We start from the raw sequence: 14,924 nt of genomic DNA on the forward strand, positions 1-14,924 counted from the left end.
TGTGACTAGTGCATTAACTCTGTGATTTTTTGCCCATTGAAAGTTACCAATAGGCCCATTATGATCTATGGGGATCTCGTGGCATGTAAAACAGTAAGCTAAGGGTGGGTTCACACTACGTTTTGTCCCATACGGGAGCACATACGGCAGGTGGGAGCTAAAAGCTCGCGCTCCCGTATGTGACCGTATGCGCTCCCGTATGTCATTCATTTCAATGAGCCGACCGGAGTGAAACGTTCGGTCCGGTCGGCTCATTTTTGCATCGTATGCGCTTTTACAACCGGACCTAAAACTGTGGTCAACCACGGTTTTAGGTCCGGTTGTAAAAGCGCATACGGCGCAAAAATGAGCCGACCGGACCGAACGTTTCACTCCGGTCGGCTCATTGAAATGAATGACATATGGGAGCGCATACGGTCACATAATGGAGCGCGAGCTTTTAGCTCCCCCTGCCGTATGCGCTCCCGTATGCGCTCCCGCTTGTGGAATATGAAAGAAGCGATCTGATTGGTTGCTATGGGCAACTCAGCCGCTTTTCCAGGAAGGTAAAGTTAAACCACAGCACTGTAAGACTCTGTCCCACCCTGGGACTCAAACCAGTGGTGGTCTCCCATCCACTGTGCTGCTGAGATGGTTCTGCTTAGCTTATTGTTTTACATGCCATTAGATCCCCATAGACCACAATGGTCCTTTTAGTTTCAATGGGCAAAAAAATTAATGCACTAGTCATAGTTCCCTATACCATGAAATAAGGGAGGACTCAATATTTGCGAATATGCGCATATAATTTTGCATATGCGGGAAAAAAATGAATATTCGTAATTATGAATATATAGTGCTATATTCGTAATATTCGCGAATATGCTATATTCACGATTAAAATTCGAATTGCGAATATTCGCGAGCAACACTAATCCTGGACAGGAAGGGTTTATAACTTTATACTTTAAATTCTGTACTAAGCAATGACTAGTCACACATTCAGAATTATTAGTTGTAATCCCCCGTGGATTTCGAGGTGTGTTTAGGATTATTATGCATTTGTAGAAGTCATCCTCTCTTTAACTTTTTCACAGTTGGCATCAAGGTTGGTTCAAGCCTGATCACATGATAGTCTTCCCTAATCCTCCCCACCTACCATCTAATGATAATGTTACGTTACCTATTGCCAGTTTGTATGAGAATCAGGGTACCCAACTTTTAAGGGTAATTTTTATGCCTGCACTTTCATTTCCATACAGGGAACCTCCTATTCTGAAATGTCTCTCATTCAGTGTATATCTTGCACTTTCAGGAAGTACATCCCACAACTCACTTTGCATTTACTCTTTAGAAATGGCAGGGGCTTGGGGGCTGATAACTCTGATCCTTACCATTCAACCCTTAGATGCCACAATCAAAAACACCTACAGCAGTTAAGTGGTCAGACAGATGGGATACCACTTTCATTCCATTGTTCCCCTTTGCAACATGACTGTTTTGCCATGGCAGCTGGGACCTTATATGGCCCCTAGTTTTGAAATAGAAAAATGTAAAGAAAAAGTACACAGACATAAGTATAATATTACTATAAATTATGAAATAAATAAAAAAATTAAAAGACAGCCATAAAAAGTCATAGGGTACTATTGTACTTGAAAATAGTACAGTGAAAATAATGCATCTGGAGGACCAAATGACATGTATTAAAGGGGTACTCCGGTGGGAAACATTTTTTATTTTTTTTAAAAACTGGTGCCAAAAAGTTAAACAGATTTGTAAATTACGTCTATTAAAAATCTTAATCCTTCTAGTACTTATTATCTGCTGAATACTACAGAGGAAATTATTTTCTTTTTTGATTTCTTTTCTGTCTGTCCACAGTCCTCTCTGCTTACACCTCTGTCCATTTTGGGAACTGTCAAGAGCAGCATATGTTTGCTATGGGGATTTTCTCCTGCTCTGGACAGTTCCTGACATGGACAGAAGTGTCAGCAGAGAGCACTGTGGACAGACAGAAAATAAATCCCAAAAACAAAAACTTCCTCTGTAGCATTCATCAGCTAATAAGTACTGGAATCTGTTCAACTTTCTGGCACCAGTTGATTTAAAAAAAGAAAACATTTTCCACTCGAGTACCCCCCTTAACTTCACTACTTTTGGGTCAGCACCATACAAAATAGACTAGCCTCCATGTGAATTTTGAATGCCTGTACCCCCCCCCCCCCCCCGCTCCCTTAAATGAGTTGTCCAGGTTTAAAACATGGCTACATTAAATTAGAAACCGCTCCACTCTAGGGTATTAGCTGTCTCTGGTATTACATATAACAACCTATGGATGTAAGTCTGGAAAAAAGCCCCAAAAAGCACAGTTAGTGTTCAGCCACATTATTTTTGTTTGGAGTAGAGTTGAGCAAACCAAACCTATAGAACCTGAGCTCAGTCAGAAATTTGCTAAAGGTTCGGTTCTGCTAAAATACCATCAGCCACAAGGTAGAAAGGAGAAGGAAATATGATCACATAATCTCAGGGAATTCCATAATGTCTATAAAACAGCTCTCCGAGTCAATCAGGAGGCAGTGTAGGAGTGATGTCAAAGCCACTATAAAAGCCTATGCATGGAGCTTCAGCAGCCATTTAGGGATAGCAGGTGTTAGGTGAAGATCTCTGTGAAGGACACTAAGAAGTGAACAACACAAATAGGAGTCAGACCATGCATGTATAATTATTGTAGTAAAGAAGCAAAGAGTGTAATGCATCTCTTTTGTCAGTGCAAATTTTTTTTTATTGGAACTTAAATGGGCACTGTCAGATCCAAAAACTTTTTATATTATGTTAATTATGTTAATGATGAAAATTAAAGACCTTTTGATATATGGTTGTTACATTTTTTTTAAATATTTAACAAAGAAATGGCCCCAGTAGACCTGTAGAAACACATGAGTTGTGTGAAACGGCGTTACCTGTTCTCACTGCATGAAGTATCACAGCCTCTGCCTTCTCCTGATTTTAGAAATGTATGGCTGATGTTTCAAGAATAAAGAATTTCTGTTTGAATCCACCGGAGAGTTGCCGCTTGTTCCGTCTTCTAATCGCATTTATTGGACATCTCCTGCTTCCAAGCTGAGCACCACCGGAGGGCCTGCAGCTGTTGCCAGGACTGCATTGCTCTGCGCCAAGGGTTTAAGGTAGTGCCGACTTTTCTTTTTTTTGCTTATAATATTGGTGATCTAAAGGGTTGATAGTCGGCCGCAGCGATTGCCACTTGTCGTCTATTAATGGCAGCGCTCAGCTACAGGAATCAGCTAACGGCCGCCCGGTATGGCGCAGGCTTGAGCACGCGCCATACACTGTTTGCCATCTTGGGACGAGCCAGCTCATTCTTAGACGGCAACCAGTTAAGCAATGGAATGCCCTGTCTCGAGAGGTTAGAATGGCACAATTATATGTAAATGACACATTTACAAGATTCAAAAATGGCCAGATGCTTATTCTAATGAGAAATGTCATGAAGGATTAAAATTGATTTTGCAATAAACCATATATAATTGGTCTAGGAAAGTCTGCAAAGTTGACAACAACTGGCCAGGGGATTTGTGTTTTGTCTTCCTCTGGGTCAAACAGCTGCTAGGTCTAAGAAAGGTCAAGTTTTATAGCGATGTGTCTTATTTCATCATTAATAACTACTATGTAACCAGAAAAGATTTCTAGGTGTAGAAATGAAATGCCTCTTATTCTCACCTATGTAGTTTATTATAGCATAAAAAACAAACAATGAAATCCGGTGAAGCAATAAAAAGTCCAAAATCATATGTAAGAGAAACATTTATTTAAATCTTCACAAGAACACGATTATACTAAACCAATCCAATCAAGAAATAAGTTCAAAAAAAGAAAACATGGATGGTAAGTTTCCCCTCAAAACACATTTGTTTACCATGCCAGTACATAAATATCTGTTTACCAAGGAGTATGAGGTGCCCATAACACGATATATCTTAAATCTTTTTGTTATCATTTGCAAAAACACTTTCTACAATATGTAATAAAATATTTCGGTGAGAAAATTATGTGCAGTTGATGAAGAGTGACGTCATTTTCACAGATCCATTAAAGTCCATGTTTGAGGACTTAGTGCACAGAGCGGTGGCACATTCTATTTTTATTTCTAGAAACATGAGAAATGGTGTGTAATACTATTTTCCAGGTCATCCATTGTTTTCAAGCAATAGCTGGCATAAAATCTTATGAAAAGGTGCTTAGATTCATCTTTATACATGAACAGTTGCATTCATTTAATACATTTAATGTTTGGTTGATCCTCTCATTTATAAAATATGGTTATGTACTAGATTCCAAAAAGGCATCATGTACAAAAAAGGTCAGTGGCAACTGTTTTATATTTGGCCTCAAGTTTCACAAAATCAAAGGTAAAACCTCCCGTAACCTGATTGTTATTCTTCTTCAACCGAGACATTTGTCTGCACACTATAATACATCAGTTCAAATTATGTAATTTGTTTTTTGGTGTAAGGTCTTTTATGAGAAAAACATTCTTAATCCATGAACCTTCTGTAGGAGTTGGTTACCATCACAGCTCCTGAAGGCACTGTGGATCTACAGAGCAACACATATGGCCATTCTGTGGAGCAAAAGAGAAACAAATGGTTAACCTTGTTCAACTTTGCATTATAGCATAACACTGTATTTGCTGAATAAACAGCCCAACAAAACATTTTTAGTTGTCAATAACATTATCCAAAAATGACATATGTTTCTGGCTCTGGTTTTTGAGATATTGGACACCATTTTAATATGATCTTACCAGAATGCTACCTGTAACTGTTGACATATGCCGCAGGGTTCACTGAACTAAATAAAAAAAACTAAAAGCAGGAATTTTTGATGGTCCCCAAATTTGTGAAAACATCAACGATTTGAATTTCAAAAACTTTAGATAGAGTTTTGAAGCTATGTTCTAGCTGTCAAGAACTTCTTGGGTAACACTGCAGACAATTATGACACTTTTTAGAGTTTGGGTACTAATATGAACATAAAGGTTTACTTTAGAGATTTCCAGGCAATATTTGTGATTTTAGTGAAAAACAAGGGAAGAGTTCCATCTTTATACATTAACATTTTAAAAGTTGGGAAATAAGAACATTAATTTACGAAATGATGCGAACTATGGAACCATAGAACCCTAAACTAATAAAGTATATATTATATTAATATGAAGGTGAGACTGTCTAAATCAGTCTACTTTGTTGAAATGTTGTTGTTCTAAATACACTTTTTGATGTGTTTACTTTTTTTAAATTTCCTTTATCTCAAAAGTTAGAACCAGACTGGTAAAATAATAACATATTCAAAAGCAGCATTGCAAAGGTATCCTAAAAATACTCATATACAGTATAAGTGGCAATGAAAGTAGAGTTGACTAATGTTGATGATATAATAGCTTGTTATTGTGGTGCCTACATACTTATCTTTACTGTAGAACTTCATAGAAAAAAATTATTATTGATTAACTACAACCTACACCTTTATGCATGACTGATGATGTTAATGTTCAGTAACTCCTTAGATCATGTAGCACAAAATGACAATAGTATAATACTAGTAAAATGGTCTGATGGGCAAAACAGGTCCGCCAGAACTGTTAAGATAATTTTTTTTTATTTGCTGCAGGACAACTTTCTAGGACAACCGGGGACAAATGTGACTGGCTCATCTAGAATATCAAACCCAAAGTGTTCTTACCCTTGACTGCCAATATCTCTTTAAATCTCATTAAGTTTCTACTGTGACTGTGGGGAGCATGTGGTTTAAAATAAAGCTAACATTTACATAAAATATTCCATATTAATGTTCCATGTTCCATTGTTTGTACTTCTTAAATTGTTTTTTTCATATCTTACCATATTTTTTAAAAGAGGCGCAAAGACCAACCTCTCTAAGCATCGGCAATGAGCTCTGTCTGGTTTTACAATCCCCCCTGTAATATTATATCGCTATAGCAACTGGGGACCCAGTAGCCACTACTTCTGCCTTCTTAGTAAACCTTTTAGGCCCGTTGAGAAAGATTTCTGAATATTTTTTTGCTTGTTAGTGGTCTATTTTACATGTTTATTGAGCAATATTGGTTTTGAGTATTTGTTTTGGGCATTTTATTTTTTTTACCTACAATATAAGTGATTTCTGAAGATTTATCTTTGTAGTTCACTTTACATGCAGTGGTCAATTTATCATTCAATGATATTGTTGAAAAAAAAAAAAGCAAACACAGACCACCCTCAGTGGTGCTCTGAAAAACCTGCTTTTAAACTGAGAAATTGTGTTTTAAAGTCATGTTGTTAGTTTTGGTGGACATGCTAATAATTTATCACTCATCGTGACACAATATAATTTATGTGCATGTCCACCAAAAAACCTGCAACAAAAGTGACTCAAAAATGACATACCAAACAATTCACTGATAAATATCCCCCTTTGTATTTTTCAAAAGTGAACCCATTAAAAAAATATTATTTATTCTGCAAAATTCAAGACCTCATATGGCTATGTAAAAATATGGAAATGAAAAGCAAAATAAATAAATAAATGCTGCATCGGTACAGCAAATGCTGCAAGTACCGAACTAGGCCATTTTCTTAAGGGGTTAAGAATAATTGTCCTCTAATATCCATAAGTCATGGTCTGTAAAGCACTGGATTACATGAACATTGCACTGAGGCACACAGATCTCTTAATAAAAACGTGTCAGTCTCCATAAGAATGAAGAGGAGTGAAAGTAATATAATGAGATGTCCAAGTACCATTAAAAATAATCTTCTCAAAAAGCGTGCACATAAGGAAAATAATATAGATGAAAGGAAGTCATTTATTAGATGATACTGATGTTTTAATATCCAGTATGGTGTATTCATTAAAATGCCATCACAGGTAATGTATAAAACATGAAGGAATAAAATGTCATCTTTGCTGATACCTTCACGTGAATCAATTTCTCTAGACGCTTGGCATTGCTCGTATGAGTGAATTATTTGTTGCATATTAAAAAGAAAAACAAGTAGACATCTGCTCTGTACTATAATAAAATGCTTTAAATACAGTATTGCATTCTAAACATGTGTGATGTTTGTGTTTTATTTTAACATTAAGCTGCTTTGTGTCACCATCATGTGACACAATTTCCTTAAAGGGGTACTCCGCTGCTCAGCGTTTGGAACAAACTGTTCCGAATGCTGGAACTGGCACCGGGAGCTCGTGACGTCATAACCCCCTCATGATGTCATGCCCCGCCCCCTCAATGCAAATCTATGGGAAGGGGCGTCACATCTGTCACACCCCCTCCTATTGACTTGCATTGAAGGGGTGGGGCGTTACATCATGATGGGGCGGGGCATTGATGCTCCCAGTGCCGGCTCCAGTGTTTGGAACAGTTTGTTCCGAAAGCTGAGCAGCGGAGTACCCCTTTAAAGGATGGTAAATGTTTACACCAGTTTTTGGAGAAAACTGCTGCTCCGGGAAAAAAAAGCATGCAAGCCATGACTGGTAACAAGATGATATTGACAACAACTTTTCTTGGCATTTGGCAAATTTAAAGTGCCAAATAAAGGTGCCAAGGAGGACTGGGCACATTTTTCATCTAATGGGTGTATCTCAAAATATGTCATATTTATTACTAGGAAATCCATTAAAATTTTGATTTCTCTGGGACACTACAGTGTTTTCCTTTTAGTTGTCGTAACTGGTTTTGTTTGACAAGGGTCTGCATCAACCTGCGTAGTGAAATTCAGTTATAAAATACAGCTCCCTCTAAATTGCAGTTCCCTTTAAGACAGCAGCAGATTTCAATTAAAAAATGTTCTGCCTTTTCCTACAAGCACCTTTCCCTTTATTTTCTCATTACTTTAAGACCCTGTTTGAGAGAAACATCCTCATGACAGGACACTACAAATTTAATGTTTATAACTTTTTATAGGGTTGTTATAAAGTAGGTCTCCAGGTGATCACTATGACTAGTGCGTTTAAAGGGTTACTTTACTGGCAGGCCTTCTGGCTGCATTCGGAACATTTAGTTCTGAACACTGTGCGCGGACTGCGGGGGTCGGCCATGCCCCCATGTGAAGTCAGGCCACACCTACTCAATGCATGTCTATGGGGGGGGTGGGGGGTGAAAGTCACCACGCCCCCTCCCATAGACTTGCATTGAGGGGGTGTGGCCGGGCATCACAAGGGGGTGTGACCGACCCCTGCTGCACGTGCACAACGTTTGGAACTAAATGTTCCGAACACAGCCAGAAGGCTGGCCAGTGGAGTAACCCTTTAAGGCATTCCTTTTCCAAGAGCTAAAATGAAGAATCACTCATAATAAGATTCCTCCAGTAAAATCAGGTGTTTGCTGAGGGTATCAGACATTAGAATGGCATCTCGGATATTAATGGAGCTGTTTGTGCAGATATATTTTAAGAGACCACATAAATATCTGCCATCCAAAGAAGAAATACTTTTTCCTTCTTAGATCATGATCTAGATGCCAGTCATTGTGAAAATCTAAGAAAGAAAATTGGCACAAGATATAGATACAGATGCACATATCCCAGGGCTCTTTGAAAAACTTATATCTTTGCTTTGTTACTACTGTATGTAAGCCAATTTACCTGGATATAGCAATAGATACTCTGCAATGCATTATTACAGTCTAGCTGAATGGTTCAGTCATTGACAATGCTATTTCAGCACAAACGTCATGCATACTGGAAGATACATGGCTAGTGAACATGAAATGAAGACAACTGATGCTCCTAGATTCTCTTCCTCTTTAAGGTAGTTGTGATTGTGAACACGCAGGTTTAAAATGGAAAATTGCACAATATTCAGCCTAAGACCTGTTCATTGAGATTTCCTAAAGCTATGGTGAGACATATCTGGCTGACATCTCTAAATTCTACCAGTCAGCATGAGACACATCACATAGAAGATGTATTTAAATTGACAATGTCTGCAGTCCCTGCCTGAAGAAATAAACACTCTCTCCCGTGCCTTGCGCTTGTGAGACACACACAATATAAACAACACTTTCCTAAGTATTTTGTAATGAGTTAGTCATCCTATTCTAAGGAGAGCAATAACTTCCAGATTGTGCGATAAATATATTGCCAATGGGTTTTTACATTATCTCAAATGCTCCAAACACCTTTCCTTTCACAGTAGGAAAGTGTGCATTGACTACTAGTGGCAGGATTTCATGTGTTTCTGAAATATATATATATATATATATATATATATATATATATATATATATATATGAATAACTCAAGTAGCCTGTCATACAGTAGCAGTCAAAAGTTGTTTATTTAAGGACAATATTTCAGCAGAGAATTTATAGAATTTTGCAAGACCATGTGCGTTATTTTGTGCCATTAAAGGAGTATTCCAGGAAAAAACTTTTTTTTTTTTTAAATATCAACTGGCTCCAGAAAGTTCAACAGATTTGTAAATGACTTCTATAAAAAAATCTTAATCCTTTCAATAATTATCAGCTGTAGAAGTTGAGTTGTTTTCTGTCTGGCAACAGTGCTCTCTGCTGGCATCTCTGCTTGTCTCGGGAACTGCACAGAGTAGAAGAGGTTTGCTATGGGGATTTGCTTCTAAACTGAGCGGTTTCCGAGACACACGTCATCAGAGAGCACTTAGACAGAAAAGAACAACTCAACTTCAGCAGCTCATAAGTACTGAACGGATTAAGATATTTTAATAGAAGTAATTTACAAATCTGTTTAACTTTCTGGAGTCAGTTGATATATATAAAAAAAAGTTTTTTCCTGGATAACCCCTATGAGTCTGTAAATAAGATTATATACACCTCGTGCTTGCTTTATACCCATTTCTCATGGTTTTCTGTTGCATTGTATATTTTACATATCATATTAGTAAAATTGAAAGAATAAATTCATATCATCCTATAGAGTTATATTACCTGGAACATCCATATAAGAAAAACTGTATCATCCACTAGAAGATATGGCAAATGTACTTATTTTCCTTTCTTCCTACAATGTATTATAAATGTTTATGTATATAACTATAACAACACTCACATACACATGAATGAGACTCAATACAAGTGTTATTAACATAGATGACATACAGGGACAAATAACCAGTTGTCTTATCATTCTGAAATCCAAAAGGTTTAGGTTTAGTCATAGGTCCAGATAAATCAATCTGTCTGAGAACAAAAAATGTCTGGTTTTAACCAACCCCAGCTCAGCTTTATCTTAACAAGCTGTATTAGCTAAATAAGTAAAGCTACTTTCTGCCTTTTTTCTTCACCTCTTTCCTTATAGATTGGAAGTTCTCGCAAATTGGTCCCTTGCTCCCTTTGTATAGTAATTGTGTTAATTTGTAAAGTCTGATATTTGTCCCCAGAATTGTAAAGTGCTGCAGAATATGTTGGCGCTATACAATAGAAGGAGGAATGGCAAATGTTATATCGCAAACACTGACAGTTAAACAAGAGTACAATACACCCATGTGAATAAAACATTGTGGACAAATAATCAAAACTACAGATGAGTGAACCGAACCAGTAGAACCTGAGTTTGGTCAGAACTTTGCTTAAAGTTCAATTAAGCTAGAACTCGAACTTTGATGGGCTGGTTCGGCAGAACATGCTACAATAACAACAGCCACATGGCAAAAAGGAGAAGGAGAAAGGATGAAATGACCTCTGGGAATACCAAAATGACTGTCAAACAGCTCTCTTAATCAATAAGGAGACAGTATAAGGGGGATGTCACTATAAAAGCCTATGCACATAGCTTCAGCAGACACTTTAGACATAGCAAATATTAGGTGAAGATCTCTGTGAGGGACACTAAGCAGTGAACAAAACAGATAGAAGTAAGACCACCTATCTATAATAATTGTAATAAAGCATCTGTGTTCTGCATTTGTTCTGCTATTTCAAAATCTGTTTTAATTAGAAGTTGTGTGCCAGTTTTTTTTTTTTTTTTTTTTTTTTTTACAATTACTGTGAAAGTTTTGTGTCACTTTCTAGGATGCCAATTCTGTTGCTAGACACCAAAAGAGGAATCATTTTTTCAGAGCTGGTAAAACGCCATCACTTCTTAACTTTCCAGGCGCAAAACCTGTTGCTGCTCCAAAAAGGTATAATTTTTGGACCACTTAGAAAAAAGTGATAGTTGACCTGTAAGTTTCTTTTATCTGCACACATGATCCTTTGAGCACAGACAGGCTGCTTACTTTAGATTTAGGGGGAACCAAATGAAAGAAAGGGGACAATTCATAGACATGGACATTTGGAATATACAATATAGGAAAACAGCTAATTCTAAGAAACTGTTGAAACATAACTGTCTATTAAAAAAGGAACTTAAAAGCACATTTTGGACCAAAATCAAAGGTCAGAAATATCTGTAGTAAATCTGGTGTAGGTAGAAAGAAAATAAATGAGCTACAGGACATAATGTACTAGATGATCTTTTATTGCAAGTGTTGAGCACATTTACCAAGACCTGTACTCAACTATATACAGTATGCCAGCTTTTTCCACAATATATTGTCATACTAGATGCTTTTCATTGTACTCAGCTACACTCTACAGCATATTTGTAAATACATATAAAATCTATTTTTACCTTGCATTGACAAAGGGTGCACTCGGTGCCATGTTTTATCCAAGAAGAGCCTGTAAAGCGAACTACATTTGTTTCATCAACACATGTTTTTGTGATGTCATTGCGTATTATGTCGGCTTGGCAGGGGTCGTTGATACAACGTGGACAGCACTCACTCTCGGGAACCACGCTAAACTCACAGTCAACTTCTGGGCAAGGCAATGGCCAGCAATCTACCTCTCCTTGCTACAAAAATGGAGACATAAAGATATTGTTAATATGTGACATCCTGACTTTTATCAATGATTCAAAATTTGTATACAAAAATATCTTAGTAAAAATTGTAATACAGTACATACAACAAACAAAACAGCAAACGATATGGGTTCAAGTTCTTTTGTAGGCCTTTTAAAGTGCTATAAAATGACATGTTGCAGAAAAAAAAGACTGCAATGCTCTGAATAAAATTTTGACTTTCTTTGCTGATGTGTCTGCTATATGCTATCATTCTCTGCAGAATAGCTGAATGCTATATCACTGTTACGTGGCCATAATGCTGTCTATTGAAAAAAACAAGATATGAAAGTTTATTATGGGGCAGAATTTCACAGAAATTTCGCAAAAATTTCACATGGGTTTGAAGAATGATAATTACTTGACATCTTAGTATGGGTTCACATATGTACGGCATCCAGCATTGGTGAACTCAACACAACTGATGCCACAACTGATGACAAGTCATCAGTTGTATGCCATCCAGCTTCCATTGTTTCTGCATGGCGTATCCAACCATCTGGTGTCAAAATTGAGACGCTGGATGATTGTGAACTGTCCCATTCAAATGAATGGGATCAGTTCTAGCATCAGTTTCCCTCCTGTGCTCGCCGGAAGGAAACTATGCCGGATGCCAGATATATGTGAACCCAGCCTAACTCAGACCATAGAGAAGAGTAGCAATGTTTTTTAAGGGGGGGAATGCTAAACAAGCTAAAAATATATTGGACATCGGAAGGAAAAGGGAAGTGTATATATAATATATATACAAAAAGTCCAGAAATCACTGCACAAGCAGGTCTTGGAACAATAAAAGCTGGTGTTTTTATTCCAAAATAAGGTGCAACATTTCGGCAATAGTAGCCTTTATCAAGCATGGTGAAAACAAAAATAATGCACATTTATATATACATCAAGCACTTTCCATTGGTTACAGCACAAGTGTATATATATATATATATATATATATATATACATATATATATATATACATATATATATATATATCAATAATAACCACACCTACAAGGTGCATACATTGGTGCAAAAAGCTGTCGATCAACATGACATCAGGTTGGTAGGGTAACCAGATATACAAAGTGAATACATAGTCAATATACAGTGTTCTGTGTAGTTACAAAACTACTAAACATAGTCAATATGCAGATACCTTCATTCTCAGTCTCCCTTTAATGTGGATCGATCATCCATTCAGCCTGTGTAGATCGCGATGATCTCCACTTGTGTTTAACATCGCGATCTACACAGGCTGAATAGATGTGCGGTCCACATTAAAGGGAGACTGAGAATGAAGGTATCTGCATATTGACTATGTTTAATAGATTTTTAACTACACAGAACACTGTATATTGACTTTGTATTCACTTTGTATATCTGGTTACCTTACCAACCTGATGTCATGTTGATTGACAGCTTTTTGCACCAATGTATGCACCTTGTAGGTGGGGTTATTATTCATTGTATATGTACAGGGTGGGCCATTTATATGGATACACCTTAATAAAATGGGAATGGTTGGTGATATTAACTTCCTGTTTGTGGCACATTAGTATATGTGAGGGAAGAAACTTTTCATGATGGGTGGCGACCATGGCGGCCATTTTGAAGTTGGCCATTTTGAATCCAACTTTTGTTTTTTTCAATAGGAAGAGGGTCATGTGACACATCAAACTTATTGTGAATTTCGCAAGAAAAACAATGATGTGCTTGGTTTTAACGTAACTTTATTCTTTCATGATTTATTTACAAGTTTCTGACCACTTATGAAATGTGTTCAATGTGCTGCCCATTGTGTTGGATTGTCAATGCAACCCTCTTCTCCCACTCTTCACACACTGATAGCAACACCACAGGAGAAATGCTAGCACAGGCTTCCAGTATCCGTAATTTCAGGTACTGCACATCTCGTATCTTCACAGCATAGACAATTCCCTTCAGATGACCCAAAAGATAAAAGTCTAAGGGGGTCAGATTGGGAGACCTTGGGGGCCATTCAACTGGCCCATGACGACCAATCCACTTTCCAGGAAACTGTTCATCTAGGAATGCTCGGACCTGACATCCATAATGTGGTGGTGCATCGTCTTGCTGGAAAAACTCAGGGAAAGTGCCAGCTTCAGTGCATAAAGAGGGAAACATATCATCATGTAGCAATTTCGCATATCCAGTGGCCTTGAGGTTTCCATTGATGAAGAATGGCCCCACCATCTTTGTACCTCATATACCACACCTTAACATCAATTTTTGTGTTCCAACAGTCTTGGAGGGATCTATCCAATGTGGGTTAGTGTCAGACTAATAGCGGTGGTTTTGTTTGTTAACTTCACCATTCACATAAAAGTTTGCCTCATCACTGAACAAAATCTTCTGCGTAAACTGAGGGTCCTGTTCCAATTTTTGTTTTGCCCATTCTGCAGCACCTGATACTACGGATACTGGAAGCCTGTGCTAGCATTTCTCCTGCGGTGTTGCTATCAGTGTGTGAAGAGTGGGAGAAGAGGGTTGAATTGACAATCCAACACAATGGGCAGCACATTGAACACATTTTATAAGTGGTCAGAAACTTGTAAATAAATCATGAAAGAATAAAGTTACGTTAAAACCAAGCACATCATTGTTTTTCTTGTGAAATTCCCAAGAAGTTTGATGTATCACATGACCCTCTTCCTATTGAAAAAACAAAAGTTGGATTCAAAATGGCCACCATGGTCACCACCCATATTGAAAAGTTTCCCCCTCACATATACTAATGTGCCACAAACAGGAAGTTAATATCACTAACCATTCCCATTTTATTAAGGTGTAGCCATATAAATGGCCCACCCTGTATAACACTTATGCTGTAAACAATAGAAAGTGCTTGATGTATATATGAACGTGCATTATTTTTGTATTCACAATGCTTGATAAAGGCTACTATTGCCGCACCTTATCTGGGAATAAAAACAACAGCTTTTATTGATCCAAGACCTGCTTGTGCAGTGATTTCTTGACCTTTTGTAC

At 37.4% G+C, this 14,924-nt stretch overlaps 1 protein-coding gene and 1 long non-coding RNA gene across 3 annotated transcripts in view; one reads left to right on the plus strand and one right to left on the minus strand.

Annotated features, from left to right (window-relative positions):
• Positions 1-482: 482 nt before the first annotated feature.
• On the plus strand, positions 483-7,266 carry LOC130369154 (uncharacterized). The gene is made up of 3 exons (XR_008892682.1): positions 483-545; positions 2,993-3,167; positions 5,671-7,266. It is a non-coding gene; the product is annotated as an uncharacterized LOC130369154 (long non-coding RNA).
• The window catches only part of NELL2 (neural EGFL like 2), a 360,426-nt gene continuing 349,288 nt past the window's right edge, over positions 3,787-14,924 (minus strand). For both annotated transcript variants that reach the window (XM_056573979.1, XM_056573978.1), the window contains 2 exons: positions 11,649-11,873; positions 3,787-4,621 (listed from right to left, as the gene is read on the minus strand). In XM_056573979.1, the coding sequence (XP_056429954.1) occupies positions 4,571-4,621; positions 11,649-11,873 (276 nt within the window). In that variant the 3' untranslated portion in view covers positions 3,787-4,570. The remainder of the gene's footprint in view (positions 4,622-11,648; positions 11,874-14,924) is intronic.

Source organism: Hyla sarda, chromosome 4 (assembly GCF_029499605.1).
Source record: "Hyla sarda isolate aHylSar1 chromosome 4, aHylSar1.hap1, whole genome shotgun sequence".
Taxonomy (NCBI): Eukaryota; Metazoa; Chordata; class Amphibia; order Anura; family Hylidae; genus Hyla; species Hyla sarda.